Consider the following 19,390-nt stretch of genomic DNA (forward strand, 5'->3'; position numbering starts at 1 on the left):
AAGGTTATTATGAATATAATTTAGTTGTGAAAAAGTCTTTAAAATAAATGTACATGAATAATGACCACCATTGTGCATTAATGCTCACAATAAAAGACAATACAATTCAGTCAACTGTGTGTCATGTATTTGATGTCATACTATCTTCAGCTTTTTACTATGTTGGTTGGTTGGTTGTTTAACGCTGCACTCAACAATATACCAACTAAATGACGACGGTCTGTAAATAATCGAGTCCATGGACCAGACAATCCAATGATTAATATCATGAGCATCGATCCACGCAATTGGGATCGATGACATGCATCAACCAAGTCAGCGAACCTGACCACCCGATCCCGTTAGTCGCCTCCTACGACAAGCATAGTCGCCTGTTACGGTAAGCATGGGTTGCTTAAGATCTATTCTACCCCGGATCTTCACGGTTTTTTTACTGTGTAATTTGTATTGTTTCTGCGTGATGTCTACACTATAAATACAATTATGTTACAGGATGTGGTGTTATATAAACAAGTTAGGCCTGTTTATCGATCACTTTCAAGTTAAGTTGAATGGGTAACCTCCCAATTGTCTGACGGCCCAATTGTTAGATGGCTTACACCTGGATTAGTTTAGGTTTAATGTACTAGTAATTATTACCTGTTTAATTTATGTAAAGTAGAACAGACCTACACAAATAACAGAGAACCAAAATATTATTGTTCAACCCAGCTTTAGCAAATGTCCAACTGCATCCAAATATTCAAGAGGTCTTCTGCCCAGTGTACAACTCTCTGTGCACCTTCCTGGGTTGGGGAACAGCACCAAAGTCTATCAGGGTCAGCTTAGGACCTTCTGACAAATCTGTCAAATCTGAAAAGGTATGGGTGCTGCTGTGGGAGACTGCGGTTTACACGAGCATGGAGACCCTACATATACTACATGTATATTGGGATTATACGCACTGGTTTCGTGAAAGAGGTCTCTCACAAATGGAAAAAGTGGTTTGTAAAAGGTAAAGAGCTAGAAGTAGAAAATCAATTTTGTTTCTCTTCTGTATGCCAAAATGCGTTAGCGGGTAAAGGTCTAAATGCCATGAAAATCTTGTATTCAAATATAAGTCGTGTATTCTTACGCCGAAGACATGTTGTCAATTGTGTAATTCATTTGTAACTTCCACGACGTGTTACGAGTGTGAAGTTTTGGGTGTTAAAAATTACCTGATTTTGATATTCTAGATATTGTGATTTTTGTATCTGGGATAAGTATCATTTCTCATTAATATGTCAAAGTTCAACAATTATAGAGTTAAAATAATTACCGATTATAACTGCCCAAGTGGAGATAAGACTCCTTCCGCCATGTACCTTTAAATTGTAAGACGAGGGGCTTGTAGTTGTTGTTGTTGCATTAAGGTTTTAAGAGGTCGCCTTCTTCCTAAGCAATTTCGGCTGACCTGTCCCTCTTTGGGACTCCTGTGTGTGAGTAGGGTACACATATCTATTGTGAGTTTGGTATTCACATAACTTCTGTTTTTGTATTGATATTATTTCTATTTTCTTATATTAATATGATTTCATTTTTATCCTTGGCTGCTCTGTTTATATACGTTCGAGTAGCTGTCCATCTCACAGAAATAGAGTTAGTTTGGCCTTCGCTTTTGCAACTCTTGGCTTTAGGAGATCTATGACAGATAGCGGATCTAATTGCAATTCTTGTTTTAACCTAGCCCGGGCTGGGGCATGGTCTTGACATTCTAGTAACACGTGAGCAAAGGTTTCAGCCTGATTGCAAGATGAACAAACCTTGTCATAGTGCTTTTTGTGACAGAGTCTGAGGCGTGAGATAGCAATTTCAATTTTCCTTTCATTTGAGTTTAGCTTTTGTTGGACCTTGGGTTGAATTTTGTATAGCCATCTGCCGATCTTACTTGCGTCCCATTGGGCCTGTAGCCTTCTTTTTATTTAATCAACTTCTGTTCTGTTCTGTTCTGTTCATGTTATTGAGTGAGTGAGTATGGTTTTACGCCGCTTTTAGCAATATTCCAGCAATATCACGGCGGGGGATACCAGGAATGGGCTTCACACATTGTACCCATGTCGGGAATCGAACCCGGGTCTTCGGCGTGACGAGCGAACGCTTTAACCACTAGGCTACCTAACCACCCCCATTTTATAGATAAGTTAATCTTTTTAATGTGTTCTTATTCTTTCTAGCATTGATTTCACTTGATAAGGGTGCAATATATACTCAACTAAAGGTCAAACGATTTAATTAACATACATGTTCTGTAGTCTCATGTTCTGTATCATTGAAAAAAACCTACTACAAATATCCGTTTATAGAACACAAGCAACCGGACACAGATTAAACACAACTTATAAACACAATCATAATCTGGTTATTCTGTATCATCTAACGGGTTCTCTGCTCATCGTTGGGAGATGCTCATTAATTAAGTAGGTAAGACTAGGTTGTGATACTAGTCACATGTGATTGGGGCGTCTGACAATTGGGATAAACCATTGGTTGAAATATTTTTAATTCATATTCAGCGTGTTATAAATCATTAAAGCCACGCGCTCCAACGACAAGGTCTCAACTAATGTTTATTCATGTTCACCTACGGCTTGTAGTCAAGAGACAGCTTGCTGTCACCTACCGGTCGCCCACGACATCCTTCCGTCGATGCACTGTTTCTGATGTGGTGTGTGTGTTTGGGGCATAGATTTTCTATCATACGATGTCTTATGACAGAAAACAGGTCCTGTGGACGTGTTTGCTGACTTTGGAATCTCTTGTTTCAGCAGGTGAGTTTCGAATAGATTGTGAATAAATTTACAATCAGGTAGATTTACTTGATACATAAAACACACAAAAAACATATTGAAGAACATCGTCATAATGGCAAGAGACTTTGCGAGAAACTCTAAGGTATCTGGGCTTGTGGCACTTGTTTGTGCTAACTTACTCGGGGTTATTCTCACTTTTTTTGTAATTGATGTTTTGTGTTCCTGTTACCCAGTTACATTTATGTACTTGTGGCCATGAAACTACAGAATTAAACTGTGGAAAAATGTAGAGATTCACATCAAGATACAGGTATGTTTTTGACAAAATAATACAAACGCACATTCACTCACCACTCACACACATAAGATACGGGCTTATTCATAAGATTGTAGTGTAAAATGTTGAAACAAATTCTTTAATACTTGTAATATGTATGTGTTATTGTTCGAATAAACCGCGATACATTGCCCATTTGATATAAAACTTATTAATACCATTATTGTGAATGAATGGTGTTTTAGTCATTCTTAAAATGTACAAAAGAAAGTAGGTCGTTTTTATGATACATTTATGCAAGAAATATTTTGCTGAGATGATTAAGAGATCAAACACAGCATCAGTCACAACATCTTTGTTACAAATATAAATCATTAATTCTAATGTAATATTTAGGTTTATGAATATTATTACATCCTTTTGACAACAATGTCATAAACTGTGACCAGGTTATTCTAAGTCACATTCCCCAAACAAGTGTGAGATGGACTCTGATTTATGTTCATTTAACAATGAAGAGACAGAGTCCATCTCACACTTGTTTTGGGAATGTGACTTAGTATAAACCTGGTCCTTAAGTTTGATTTTGCACAGAAAAATGTTATTTCTTAAAGTCTTGGGGAGCCACCTTAGTTTCCTGCGTTGATTTTAAAGGGTTTTGAGAAATACACTGCCAAGATCAGATAAGTGAGTGATTGAGTTGGGTTTAACGCCGCTTTTAACAGTATTCCAGTTATATCACGGCGTGTCAGCTTTATGTGGGAAGAAAGCCCGAAGTGATGCAGGTCTCAGACGTTTACCGCTTCGGTGAAACCCACGAGCACGGGTATGATGCTGACAAACCTAGAAACATAATCGGGGCGAACCGGGATTCGAACCCACAATCATAGGTTTCTGGCGTACCGAAGGGACGATACTCTGCACAGCGAATCGCGGCGACTGGGCCACCCGTACCCCAGATCGGATAATAACTCAGCCTGCCACTGAGACTTAGCTCTGCAATTACCTTCATCTAAGCATAGAGTATAATAATATGCTTTGGAACGTTTCTTTACAGAACAAATCAAATGGTTCACTGGAGAGTTATCCGCACATATCACATTTTTTTGCCAAATGTGTTGCAATAGAGTTTATTAACATACACCATAATATTGTAAGAACGCGATACTCGGGGGATACATACTGTTAAAATTATCCAGATATATGTGATCTCCATTTTCATTAACAACATCACAAATCTTGGTATTGCCTTTCTGAAGCCATGATTTAAAAAAACCCTTGTTTTCTTGTTTACCTTGATATCAATATTATAAAGAGTTTGCTCTGACAAATAATTCGAAATTTTCTATTTTCACCTTAACTGAAAAGTCACAGAATTGGTTATTCAGGTCCTTAATTGTTCTCTTGGGAAATCCACAATAGCAATATCACGGCGGGGGACAGCAGAAATGGGCTTCACACATTGTACCCATGTTAGGAATCGAACACAGGTCTTCGGCGTGAGGAGCGAACACTTTTTCAACTGGGCTACCCGACCGCCCCGTTCTGATTTGAGGTGTTTAGGAACAATTACAATCTTATCAACAAATGTAAAGACATGTTCTGGTTATAACTCAAATAGTTTGGGCATAGTTTGTTTCGAAATGAATAAATTGTGTGGGAGTAACAGAATCTCTTACATGTTTAATAAGCCGCAATATATATACGTCACCCAATTAGGTCATTATATTATAAACACATAATATTTATCACATTAAGTTTTTATTAACATTTTCTGTTGGTATTGATTCTGAACTTTTGACGATCTCTTCCTTAAATTCGAGAGTTTTCTTTTACAAATTTCAAATCCTATAAAGCTTAACGTTGTGATTTGTGGTAAACCAACATTCATATAGTTGTGAATGTTTATTGAGGAATTAATTATTTTCAAGCAACTTGTAGTTTTTTGTTCAGTTATTTCTTAATGTAATGAAGGTATGCTACACGGATCTGACATAAACGAGGTGTGTGTGTGTGTGTGTGCGTGTGTGCGCGTGTGCGTGTGTGTGTGCGTGCGTGCGTGCGTGCGTGTGTGTGCATGTGTGTGTGCGCGTGTGCGTGTGTGCGTGTGCGTGTGCGTGTGCGTGTGTTGGAGTATCTTAGAGAACCAGATTCTTTAATGGATCATCAGTTATCTTGGTACAGTACAATCAAAGTAATATCGCAAAGGGACAATCTACATTTTTCAGTTACAATACTAGACCGAAAATTGATAGTAATTTCGTGGGAGTCGCCATTTTGAAATCCAAAACCCCGTGTGTTCATTCTAGGTTCTCGTTTTCTGAAATAAAGTATACATATCTGGGGGTAAGTGATAAAGGAAGAGACTTGTATGTAGATATGTTACGATTTATAACATGTCGGAGTTGTAGAAGTGCGCCGTAAATCCCCCTGCGCACATAGGCCGATCTATTATATTCTGACTCACGTCAAGCATGGTTGGGGTATGATGACGTGCTATCAACCAAATCACCAAACCTGACCACTCGCGCCATTTAAGTCGCCTCAAACGACAAGCGATGAAATGCTGGGGACCAGTTCTAACCCGGAATTCACATGAGCTGTGCCTCGTTTCTTTAACAGCCTATCAGCAGCCATGGAATGTCAGACGTTTTATTTATGTAAATGATGTAAACGTGGCTCTTTGCATTAATTTGTAACATTTTTTTAACTTAAAGTTCAAGCAACGAGTGAAAATATTGCCCAGTCGAAGCCAGTGTCATCAAGTCACTACAGCTATGGCGGTGTACCCGAACGAGGCAATGACGGCAACTTCGATGGACGCTTTGGTGGAGGGTCATGTGTGTTAGGGGAGGAAACTCCGGCAGACCCTTTCCCATGGTGGCAAATTAATCTCCAGGCACCGTATTGTGTTGAACTAGTAGCAATTACTAATCGAGCGGATGCTTTTCGTAAGTAACTCTTCTGAGGATAAAATGTTTCTTTGGCATCGACACATCACTTTTAATCTTGCACGTCAGTCATTGTTTTGACCCGTCTCATAAAGCAGACTCTGCTATCCATACTTGACAAGCAACATTGTATTTAATGAGCCGAGTTCAATAATGTCTTACCTCCCTCCTCACTGTTGAAACATCTGTGCCTGAGCAGCATTTTCACGCAGCCTAAATTGTTTAATTCATAACTATCATGTTGAATGTTTGTGGTGTCCATCCTCCCTGAAAAAAAAAACATAAACAGGGCGAATCTGGGAATGGAACCGATTATCATATGTTCCTAATTCGCCCAAGGGACGCAACTCTACACAGCGACAACATACGACAATAGCGAGCATAGGAGACTATTGTGGCTGAACAAGGGCGTATTATCAAGATGGTTATCATGGTATGTGTCTCTTTGTTCTAAATTCTTTTCAGAATGGCGACTTCATAATTTCACTATCAGCGTGTACACTGAGGACCCAACCACCACCCCAACAACCCTGGCCAAGGTGTGCGCTGTGTACCCCGGGACTGTCGGGGCGGGGGCCCGGGAGGTGCTGCCTTGTGGTTCGAGAGTAAGGGGACAGTACCTCAGGATACAGAAGAATGAGATGCGCTTTGATGATGCTCTGCAGTTCTGTGAACTGGAGATATATGCAACTGAGTCTTCTCTTGATTTCGACACAAGTCCACGTAAGTCCAATCTGCACTAGATGGACAATCAATTATCATTACTTCCATAATATCTAAGTAGGTTATGATTTCCCTGAGAGTTACGTAATGTATTTGTTACATCTATACAACGTACATTTATTGATCCATTTGTACAAAACAAAGCACAACAGACAATATCAGATTGGATAGAATACAGAAGCTCGTTTACAAAGCAACTGTAAACAGGCTCTTATAGAAGACGGCAAAAACAGCACTCTGATAAGACACTCGACAAGACCAATAGACAACCAATTAAGTCTGGGAGTCAGAGCTCCAGATAGGCTGCGATTGCAGAAATACACAGTATAATAAAATCCAAGCGTATCAAATACGCAACGAACATTACAGATACGCTACAAAAATAAAACTTGTGCGTATCATCAAAATATTGTGAAGTAACCCTGCGTAATCGATTAGCAAATCAGCAACTTATTTTGAAATTATAAACGGGCATTCCGTCAACCTTGCCAAACTCCACGATGACAGTTTGCCATCACACTTTCTTGTTGAAGTATCGTGGTATTTTTGAGTCCTATAAAGCTCTCGAACCCACACGACACCAGTTTGCAGGGACTAGATGAAAAGTGTTTTTAAATATTTAACTTAAATACCCACATGTGTAACAACTAGTGGGTAACAGAAATTTGAATACCCTGATAAAATTACTGATACCCAACGATTTTAAAATGCATGGGTAAAATACCCACAACACCAAAAGCTTATCTCGAGCTCTGAAGTCTGGGAGTTAATTAACTCAAAACTCTAAGTATATTGGACACTGAAATAAGACCAACAGGCCGAAATGAAAACTGAGCCTTATAGGCTAAAGACGCTTGGACTAAAAAAGGAAATTCTTCGCTTCTAGAAAATAAGTAAGGATAAGATTTATGGATGAACAACTTTTTTATTACAATTAGGAGCGACGTTTCAGTGTAGGTTCTGACAGCTTGGTGTCAGCTTGATGTGGGAGGAAAGACAGAAATGATGCATGTCTTAGGTATTTACCACCACTAGCACGGCATGATGCTTACACACCTAGAAACACAATCAGGGTGAATCAGGTGTAAAGTTATACCGTTAGGATAATTTTATTACAAATTATGTAAAACATTTATTTTCAGTGGCACGTATTCTCCTGTTTCCGCAGGTACCGGATCCTTCTTTTCGAAAACTCCTGCTCACCGTCTTGAAGGGACGCCGCTCAGTCAACGTGTTGGAACTCGGATACAATGTGGGCTTTCTTGTGACCAGATTCCACGTTGCTCCGGGTTTAACTTTCAAGCAGAACTCGATAGTTCCAAGGGACATTGCGAACTCATGTCAAATCCAGGCTCGGATCCAGTCCACGCTCCAAGCTGGAATTGGTACCACAAGAGGTGCTGAATGTCAGGCTTGCTTCTGGACAAAGTCAATGTCGAAGACAAAAATAGAAAATTTTCTCCAGTGCTTTGGTTTGGTTAAATGTGTTCACTGCCACAATATACCAGGTGGTTCCAGTAAGAGGGCACAGGGAGCCCAAGTGACCAAGTTGCCTATTCAGAGTTTACTCCCTTAGTCGTGTCTGGATCTGCTGACATTGCGTTCCAGCCCAATTCGCCTTCATTGGGATTCTTGATTTCAAGGCGTTAGTAAAGCTTTCAAACGTTTAATGATAGACATGTGGAGGACATTTCCAAATTTGACGCACCAGAGACAAAAATGATGTCTATTTTGACTTGTACCATATGTTCGCGTGTGTTTTTTTTTCAGGTAAACCATTGACTTGCCTTTGCATGTGTTTGTGACGGGTGTCACCAGTGGGGCAGGATACGCCCACCTTATCGCGAACACCTGGTATCATCACCATGTGATTCATAAGCACATGCTCATGATATAGACGGAATCGTACAATCGACCTTTGCAGAGATTTCCATTGAATATGGAAATGGTTTTGTCGCTTTTATATATCGTCAGTACCACACCCGTGTTTGTTGTTTCACCAACGCGGAAAAGCATCAAGAAACTACGTTAGGCTGTCACGCCACGATACAATGTGAAATACTGTATGCAGTGGAAAATTATTGACACATTGATTCGCCGACTCAATGACTAGCGGGTATAATGTCCAGAAATCCTAACATCGGAGCTTATTGTAGGAGCAATTAAATGCAATGTTCTAGAAACGTTTGGCTTTTTTTCTTTAGTTGTGTCGTTCAGTATTACATTGTGAGGTTGTATATACAAATCTAGAAAGGCATCAAATTAACATGTACCCGGATTGATTCTACGATAGAATTGACCTAGCAACCAATGCTTGTCGTACGAGTCGCTATGGGTGTCATTTATCAACCGTCCGTCAGGATTCGGTGTTAGAACTGTTTCGCAACAGCATGTGCTGGTCGTTTAGAGCAACTTAATGGATCGGGTGGCCGGGCATCGTACCCCGATGACGTTGTTAATATTAATCACTGGATTGACTAATCCAGACAAAATTATTAGAGGTCAAACAGCTGAAATATTGCTGAAAGCGGAGTTTTATACGACCCGTTTGTATATAAAACCTTCCTCCATCACCCGTAAATATACACGACCGCTTTGCGGTGTCGTAGTGACGTGTGTCAGTTTCAGTCAGATGGCCTTAAACCTGTGGCACATATTGCCCGAGAACTATTGCCGTTAGTGCGATGTAATCTAAACGCTCATTGGACAAAGTACTTTCTGGTTTCCTCTAGGTGGAACCGGGCCATGGCTTAAATAGTTGGTAAAAATAGCGACCACACTTCAAATCGTCCTTCCACATTCATGGGTAATGGAGGAACATAAAAGAGGTGTATACAAACCTCAATATTGACGACGGGCGTTACACATCTTCCCGAGACAAACGCGTCCACTGGCCTATATCAAAGCCTAGGCTCTACCCTAGACTTTACCTGTGAGGATGACCCGTGATAGAAAAGGTCTTCAGCAACCCATGTTTGACGTAAAAGGCGGCAATGCTTGTCATAAAAGGCGACTAACGGGATCGGGTGGTCAGGCTTGCTGACTTGGTTGATGCATGTCATAGTATCCCAGTTGTGTGGATCGATGCTCATGACATCAATCATTGAATTGTATGATCCAGACTCGATTATTTACAAACCGCCGTTATATAGCTGGAATGCTGAATGCGGCGTTAAACAACAAACAAACAAACAAACAAATACACCAGACTTTGATAAAAGGCTAGTAGACGCCTTTGCCTCGAGAAGATGGACGTTACACGTTAAACAAACATTCTGCTGTACCGGTAAAAACTGAAGTCATTAAAAAGTCACCAAACCGAAAAATACACACCTCAAATTATATTTAAGTCAATACTAATCCATTCGTCCCTCGCGACAACGAAACCATTAGTTTTACATGTTGCCGAACCCGACCCCATTCAAGTATTGATCATGTTCATGAGGATGATTGCGTTTCTCGTAATGCTCTCACTTTCTGCTGAAGTGCAGTGTTCATATTGTCTAGGCCAGTCATGTTTCAATGAAAGGAAAAGAACACTGTAGCGAGAGAACGATCGTTAGGACTTCTAGTATTCGATTTTCGAAAACACAATCACTGACAAACGCCTTTACGAATAGAGTAAGGTTCAGTTAATCAAAGTAATTGTACTAATGTGTTATTGCCATGCTACATGAAGTTCTAACATGGACTATGTCTTCACAAATCAAACTTTCTTTATTATCTGAATCTTGAGTAGAAACACCTGATGACCCGTGAAGATCCGGGGTAGAAAAGGTCTTCAGCAATCCATGCATGCCGTAAAAGGCGACTATGCTTGTCGTAAGAGTCGACTAACAGGATCAGGTGGTCAGGCTCGCTGAATTTGTTGATGCATGTCATCAAACCCAATTGCGTTGATCGATGCTTATGATGCCAATCACTGGACTGGATTATTTACAGACCGCCGTCATATAGCTGGAATATTGCTGAGTGCGGGGTTAAACAACAAACAAACAAAGAGAAACACTTGTTTATGAACAATTGGGATTCCATGTCTGGAAGTGTCTTTAATAGAATGATTGTCGCCAGTGTAAGCACCGAACAATGGAATTTATAGGTCTGGGTCTGTGACGGCGTTTTGCTTGTCCAAACCATATACCTTAATACAATCAAGGATCGACTCTATGTTCACAAAAAGTATTTGAGGCAAGTTGAATTAATGCCGTGTGGATTCGCAAAAACTCCACAGTACCTTGTTCAATTGTGCTGAAACATTTGATTTTTCAACTCTGTACGCCACTATCCCACATAATTAACTTCAGGAGAAACTTAATTCCTTGATCCATGTGGCATAACATTATATAGAGTTGTGTACATCTCTATCTTCAGATATGTCAAAAATGAAAGCAAATGTCATCTAAAGTTAACTGAGAAAACAATATGTGAAACTTGATCATTGATAACATCCATGTAATATTTAGGCAAGAAGTAGGCATCCCCATGGGCACCAATTGTGCTCCCTTTCTTGCTGATCTTGTTTTCTTATGCATATGAATCGGAATTTCTGCTTGGATTGGCAAGCTTACAAGGTAATTTGGCCAAGATGTTTAACTTAAGCTTGAGGGATATCAATGATCTGATATCGTTCAATAACCTTCAAGGAGCCAATTCCCTTCCACTGATTCAGGAAGCATTTCGATGTCAGATGAAAACCTTTATTCTGTCAGTGTTGATACATAACCAATAAACCTAATTCTAAACATTTTGAATTCCTGAGTTCAGTGGCCTTTATTGTCAGACATTTATCGGTTGAAATGTATTTAGTAGGTGATGAAAATCATTTGTGGTCTTTTTAAGGAACAAATCTGCCATTTGGTATTACGCACTGCGCTTGAAGGACTTACCACTAATGCCGGCGACGAGAAAACCGTACCTCGTGGTTGTATAGTATGTCAACTCCTAACAACATATGGATAAACATAGGATGGGTAGCACTTCATAGAAGTGTTCGTTCAGATAGCCTCTCCCTGACAAACTGAGTCTGGGCCGACTTGATATGGCACTTCGCTTGGTTGGCAATCATTTATGTACCGTCCAGCAGTAGAGAACCATCAACAAAATCAACGTTGACATTGATATTATGTCCCACATCCTTGGCCCGTTTCCACTTTAATCAAACAACACCCTCTCATCACAAAGTCGTCTCTTAGAATACAAGATTGATTTTGGTACCGTGTTGATGCAAATATTTCTTGTTACAAATTTCAGTAAAGGTTTAAATCGATTGGAAATGCATACAATGTGAATTTATTTAAAGTGTATCTTCATCGGTTTGATAAAATGTTTGCTGGAGGCAATCCCAACGTTTAAAATGGACATTTCGCAACAATAATGAGTGCGAGACAATAGTTTGCACTTCACAGCGTTTTATCTTTGCGTTTCTGTTCCGGCATATCATCGAGACTGTTTATTCTCTGGCTTTGACTTTTATATCATTTCAATATTTATGCACTTGGAAGACAAAGTTTGTCTTTTCAAAACAAAGCATTGATTTAGCGCCGCATTGATACCTCGCTTCACGCTTCATGTTTTCTTGTTTGTAATTCAATCTTTCTTAAATACGTCAACACTGAACAATTGTTGTTATATTCACTGGAAAATCCAGTATCGTCTTTTTGTCTGTTTGCATTAGACCAAGAAAATCTTATTTCTCGTCGTTGATTTCTTTTTATTTGAGGAGTTAGACCGCTTTTTATCTTTATTATATAGAGAATCTCACCCTCGTGTCTTTTGATATCAAGTATCTCGTGTTGATATATTTGTTATCAAAATACACGATGGTGATTATATTTATCATTCAACATCATTCTTCCAATTTTTTGAGTTTGAAAACAGTAATAAGCAGTGTCTTAAGTGTAAAAAGTACTGCTAACAGCTTCAGTAGCAGCGCCATTTGTGATGTCATTTGATTGTGACGTCATGGTAACCAATGCTGTCACTGTGGCCTGCAAAGCATTGTGATGCAATTTCATTGCAGCGATATCTACAATGTAGATCTCGCTTAATCTCACACAAGCGATATCTCCGGTGGGACCCAGTTTTGGATTAAAAATCGATTCCGCAAATTCTCTAACCCATGTTTACAATATACAAAAGCATATCAGTCGTACCGGAAAGTTTTTACTCTGTAAAATACGAACAACTATTGGTCGTCAGAACGGTCCAAATACAAAAGTGCAACATGGGAATGGAACTAACTGTAAAAACACTAACCAGAGATTATCATACAAAATATTTGAAATCAAAGGTGGATAGATTATTTAGGTCTGTCGGTGATAAAAAAATATGAGAGATGGAGATGGTGACGTCACTTTCGAAACAAAGTTTGCTTGCGAATGGTTCCAGTGTTTTATCATAATATATAGGATAGGTATGTTATAAATCACAAAGAACAATGAAGAAGGTTGCGTGGTATATGTCACATCGTTCTATCATGACGTCATTTCTGGAGATTCGAACATGCGATTGCAACTTGATGACGTCGTAAATTGGACAACGTTAATTTGAGAAGGAAGTGTCGAGTGAGTTGTTCTCATCGATGTAGCTGGACAACGTAGAAAAACGCAATGTCCGAACGATCGCTTCCAAAAGTGGGAGATATAAAACAATCGGTACTGGGGGAAAAGGTACAGATAATCGACGTGAAAACTGGGAGAATATGCGGGAAAGACCAAACCCTGTTCATAAAATTGATCGGATTCTATTCAGGGTGTCATCATTATATAAATACGAGTAAATATTTTTAAAGCGTGTACTTTTTACTAACATCCTCAAAGAGGTTGTACGTAATGTTGTATCACATATAAGAAATAAACCACTCGTGGTCGTTGTTTATCGTACAATAAAACACTTCCACTCCACTTAAATAATGGAGATATAATACACTGGATTGTCGAGGATGATCTGCGAACGAAAGCTTTTAAATGAACAATTTACAAACTAATGTGATATTGACCTTATTTTTGTTTAGCATAAACTCGTTCCTCAGTTTACCAAGGAACTAACCTAGATATTGAGCTTGGCTTGAACTCTTTTTCACACTTCAAGCTTGTGATCGGGAACAACGCCAACGTCCTCAGCATGTATTTGCATCGTTACAGACAACGTCATTTAAGGCACTCACCGCTCACAGGGCTCTCTCATATGGAGAGATGCTTACTAAGGCATGTGTTACCATATGTTCCCGTGTATTTTTCCGGTGTTTGTTACCGGTGCGTACGGTTGGGCAGGATACGCTCACCTTTTCGCGAACACTTCTCATCATTGTTTGATAGTGATTCATAAACACATGCTCATGACGCCTCGAGAAAGGTTTTATGTACACCAGTGAAAGCTATGTGCATACAATTTGCAGTGGGTACTATTGTGATATCAGCCCGTTGAATATTGAATGACACGGGCTGTGTTAGGCAATATTCGACATCTTTGACCTTAAAACACTAGATTTGATTAAAAAACATTAAACAAATATCCAACGTACTGGAACATCTTTCATGCGACCATGAGTTCACCGTCAAACACGACGGAATGTGAGTTGGATTGGTTGGTTTGTTGTTTTACGCCGCACTCAGCAATATTCCAGCTATATGAGCGGCGGTCTGTATATAATCGGGCCTGGACCAGACAGTCTAGTGATTGATATCATGAGCATCGATCCACGTAATTGTGATCGATGACATGCTTCAACCAAGTCAGCGAGTCTGACAACCCGATCCCGTTACTCGCCTCTTACGACAAGAATAGTGGCCTTTTACGGCATGCATGGGTTGCTGAAGACCTATTCTACCCCGGATCTTCATTGGTCAGAATGAGAGTCATGCCCCTTGAGCTATTTGTGTGCAAACCGTTCTTTTTGATCGATTTTGATCAATGTTTACCGATGTAATCAACATGAATATCCCTCGTTTGATAGCACTGTGGCAATGGTAAGTTGCTGTTTGCTAACTTTGAACATAATCATCTGGCAATTGTCATAGGCAGTGGGGGACATGGGGACTTTAACACACAACATTCCTATTGGCAACATAATGTCCAAACACTTAAATACGTTTTCAATCGTACCTTCGCTTATTGACTTTAATTCAACACTAAGTTTCATCGATCTTTGTCTAAACCGGAAGTAAACACGTTTTAGGTATTGGAATACATTAATCATTTATCGTAACCTCAAAAGTCTTCAGTTAACATCAATAACGACAGGTTAGGCGATGAGTTCCGAATGATTTGCCCGTCGCAATATAACCCGTGTTTTGATTAGCTTGAATGGGAGTTATATCCCTTATTTCATTAGAAAATGTCTCCCATGAAGATCTTGAAGTTAAACTTTACAATACTATTAAGTTGATTTCACATTCTATTTAAGATAATGCATTTTTAACATTACAATTGCAGATCGAGAATCGTTTGCTGAACATATCAAGACTACCAGACCTAAACGTTATGTAAATCTTCAGTTTGGAATCGACAACGAGTTTGTTGCTACTCAAGCATATTGTAATCTAAAGAATACGGAAATAAATATCTACCTATGTGATATTAAAGTGGATCCTCATTGCTATTGGCATGCTGCATTCCCTAATAGATAAGTTTATGATTAAAGTGTTGACCCACATTTTGGTCTCTTTAGATAAGGAGTGTTGTAGCTCCAGATTTAAATAATGTAGCTTACCTGCAGATGAAGGATGGTGTGTTGTCCCTTTAGGAGACTCATAACCATTATTTTCAAGTTCAAATGCAGCATGCTATCTTAGGTCTAACATTGCGTGATTTTCTTGTTTAGTCTCATCAGGAAACCCATTTGGTACGTAAGAGTAATGTTTAATGCTGAAAAGTAGTTTTAAATTCAAGCTAATTTAGATGCTTTCTGGTTTTATTATTACATTAATTAATTTATACAAAATGAACATGTTATAATCCATTATCTTTCCTCAGCAACTATTATATTGATATTCGACCTTTCATCCGACCAATCAGAGCATCGCTTACCAGATCATGAAACTGACAACAGAATGTGATTTCTAATCATGCAACCTCGAAAACTTTAACACGGGATATTCCGTACGATAGTTACGGGCTTAACGACTGAATCCACACAATCTAGATCACCTATTAGCCATTCCAGGATATTCTTTTGTTGAGGTTTCAATTTTTTAACGAGAATTTGTCAAAATGTGTTTCGTAAATTTGAAATTAGTGCCGTAAAGCACGAGTAAGCTGCCTTCTGATTGGCTTATGTCGACATCTCGTCAGTCATTCCATTGGTCTGTCTGTCGTGACCCGAAATAGAGTGTTCACAGATCTTTGTTTAACTAAGATCTGATTTTAATGAGATTGGTAGAATATCGGTATTATTTCCAGAGGTTATAAAACAAGAGAATGCAATTTCTGCTGGTTAACGTAAATACTTTTTGGGTATATATTGAACTCTCAAATCACTAAAAGTTGGACATATAAATTTAAAGTGAATTTTCATTATCTATACCTTTTTTAGGTTTGAGTATTGATTTCAACTGCTTGATTAGCACATTGTACTCTAATTATATTTTTATTGTTGAAATTGGTACACATTAAACATTATATAATCCAAACCTCTGTGTTTCTTTCCATTAATTGGGTGTTGAAATGCATCTCAAGTTTGTTATAGCAGTATTCGCAAATGGCAGTACGGCTGTTAACTACAAGAATAACCTTTGGGCGTGTTGTATCCAAAAGAATGTACAAAAGGGGCGATGTCATGTGTGGCACTGTCTCTACGTCCATGATGCATAATGCACGATTAAAGACTTGGCCAGACACATTGTTGATAAAACAATATGAAAACCCCGAGATATCAGTTTTGACTCAGGGGATTAAACACATATTTGAAATTTTAAAAATAAAGAATATATGCAATCAAGATATTCTTATTCCAATAACATGTTTATGTACTGGAGTTGATATTTACATGCGTGGTGCAGCCACGAGAAGAAAAGTTAATAGCACGGTATGTGATAAACAGGAAAAGATAAATGTTCGGTTTGTTATATACATATATATTTTCTATCTGATCTTCCCGATCGTCTGCTCTGACTGAAAATAGTTTCGGCATAAAATGGTATTTTACTCGAATGTGCAATAATGCAAGTCCAACACAACACAAGCCACGCCCATTCTATTTTGACCCAAATTGGAAACAGTGGCTAATTAGTGGGCGTTGAGTATTTTTTCCGTGAAAAAGATTGATTGGTTTTAGTCAATCAAATGACACGGAACCACTTGTAATTTATTTATATCGTCTTGTAATGCATTAAGTGAGGTGTGGTTAACGTTATCAGACCATTTAATACCGTTTCCTGGAACAAATTATACCTTTTAAGACAATCTCAGACACACTAAGTCACCCTTTAAGCCACCCCACCACTCCAACAAAATGTACAAATGAATGAGGAGGAGGAGGAATGAGTGTCGATAGACGTTGCAGCAGCTTGCTACACTGGCATCATTCTCAAGGGCGGACAGGCAATCACCGATTTCAGGCGAGCTATCAGTACTTTAGGACTAACACCCACAGCTCATCGTCACCTGACCAACACCTCCAACCAGCGTCACCGACCACCTTCAGCTAACATCACCTGACCAACGCATTCAACCAGAGTAGGCGACCCAACACCTTCAACCAGCGTCACCGATCCAACACCTTCAGCAACATCACCTGATCAACACCTTCAACCAGAGTGACCGACCACCTTCCCCTAGCATCACCTGACCAACACCTTTTACCAGAGTGACCGATCACCTTCACCTAGCATCACCTGACCAACACCTTTTACCAGAGTGATCGAACACCTTCAGCTAGCATCACCTGACCAACACCTTTTACCAGAGTGACCGACCACCTTCAGCTAGTATCACCTGACCAACACCTTTAACCAGAGTGACCGGCCACCTTCAGCTGGACTCTCCTGACCAACACCTTCAACCAGAGTGACAGACCACCTTCAGCTAGCATCACCTGATCAACACCTTCAACCAGCGTCACCGACCACCTTCAGCTAGCATCAACTGACCAACACTTTTAACCGGAGTGACCGACCACCTTTAGCTAGCATTACCTGACCAACACATTTAACCAGCGTCACCGACCACCTTCAGCTAGCATCACCTGACCAACACTTTTAACCAGAGTGACCGACCACCTTCAGCTAGCATCACCTGATCAACACCTTCAACCAGCGTCACCGACCACCTTCAGCTAGCATCACCTGACCAACACCTTCAACCAGAGTCACCAATCACCTTCAGCTAGCATCACCTGACCAACAATTGTAACCAGAATGACCGACCACCTTCAGCTAGCATCACCTGATCAACACCTTCAACCAGCGGTACCGACCACCTTCAGCTAGCATCACATGATCAAAACCCTTCAACCAACGTCACCGACAACCTTCAGCTAGCATCACCTGATCAACACCTTTAACCAGCGTAACCGACCACCTTCAGCTAGCATCACCTGACCAACACTTTTAACCAGAGTGACCGACCACCTTCAGCTAGCATCACCTGATCAACACCTTCAACCAGCGGTACCGACCACCTTCAGCTAGCATCACATGATCAAAACCCTTCAACCAACGTCACCGACAACCTTCAGCTAGCATCACCTGATCAACACCTTTAACCAGCGTAACCGACCACCTTCAGCTAGCATCACCTGACCAACACTTTTAACCAGAGTGACCGACCACCTTCAGCAAGCATCACCTGATCAACACCTTCAGCCAGCGTTACCGACCAATCATCTTCACCATAGTAACCAGCGTCACCGACCCATCATTTTCACCATGGTCACCATAGTAACTTACGACACGGCATAATCCCAACCCATGGAGTGAGTGTAAAGTTTATCGAAACATTCCTGTTAAAAATAGCAATCGAACGCTAATTTCAAGCGGTTCTTCATCCCAAAACGATGCTTACGTTATTTGCTTTTCTACTCATTAATCCTGGTTTTGCGAAATTCATTCCATCAACATGTTGTCGTTTTTAATAACACCGGTGCGTTCGAAAAGGAAATTAAATTGTGACGTATGAGCATTTCCAGCCTTTTGTTTATCGCTCGATGGCTTTCTCTAGCAAGAAAGTGTGCGTAGGATGCACCGAGTTGCCCGTGTGCTTCAAATGTTGCCATCCATTGTGAATAGATGAAATAAACGCATATACAAATGACATTCTGTGTTCAAACGCATATACATCAACTATTACAAAACAAATGATTGCCCTGAATACATTCGGCTCCACTCCATTCTCCCTGCATCCTACATCACCGGTTTTGAGTGTCTTGTAAAGTGCTTTTATTCCAAAGACAATCCCAGATTGCACTGACAATACCTCCAACAGCAATCGCTAAACGCAGGTACTTTCTTCATATATGCATAATAAACAAAGACAATACTTTAACAAAACAGAGTTTTACCGATCGCTTACCTGCCATTGAAGGCCACTTCAGTATTTGCTCATGCTTATTATGTGTGGTATTGTCATGTAATGTGTACATATCTGGAGACAAGCATCTATTTTATGAGCGTTTACGTAGGAGATATTCAGGAATCTCATCAATCTTTATTTGTATTTGAGGCCACAGGCCC

The 19,390-nt window shown here is 39.8% G+C and overlaps 1 protein-coding gene across 1 annotated transcript; it reads left to right on the top strand.

The window, feature by feature from the left end:
• Positions 1-2,628: 2,628 nt before the first annotated feature.
• LOC124113724 (fucolectin-1-like) lies at positions 2,629-8,446 on the top strand. Its single transcript, XM_046474231.2, has 4 exons — positions 2,629-2,789; positions 5,766-5,999; positions 6,465-6,722; positions 7,891-8,446. The coding sequence occupies exons 1-4, from the start codon at positions 2,723-2,725 to the stop codon at positions 8,124-8,126; spliced, it is 795 nt and encodes a 264-aa protein (XP_046330187.2). The 5' UTR covers positions 2,629-2,722; the 3' UTR covers positions 8,127-8,446.
• The last annotated feature ends 10,944 nt before the right edge of the window (positions 8,447-19,390 follow it).

Source organism: Haliotis rufescens, unplaced genomic scaffold, assembly GCF_023055435.1.
Source record: "Haliotis rufescens isolate VD_foot unplaced genomic scaffold, xgHalRufe1.0.p SCAF_2, whole genome shotgun sequence".
NCBI classification, from domain to species: domain Eukaryota; kingdom Metazoa; phylum Mollusca; class Gastropoda; order Lepetellida; family Haliotidae; genus Haliotis; species Haliotis rufescens.

Bases quoted from the DNA above. Each gene is read 5' to 3' on its own strand.
- LOC124113724 (XM_046474231.2), top strand. From the start codon at position 2,723: ATGTCTTATGACAGAAAACAGGTCCTGTGGACGTGTTTGCTGACTTTG. The intron at 2,790-5,765 runs GTGAGTTTCGAA...TTTAACTTAAAG, and splicing joins GGAATCTCTTGTTTCAGCAG to TTCAAGCAACGAGTGAAAAT. The intron at 6,000-6,464 runs GTAAGTAACTCT...AATTCTTTTCAG, and splicing joins TAATCGAGCGGATGCTTTTC to AATGGCGACTTCATAATTTC.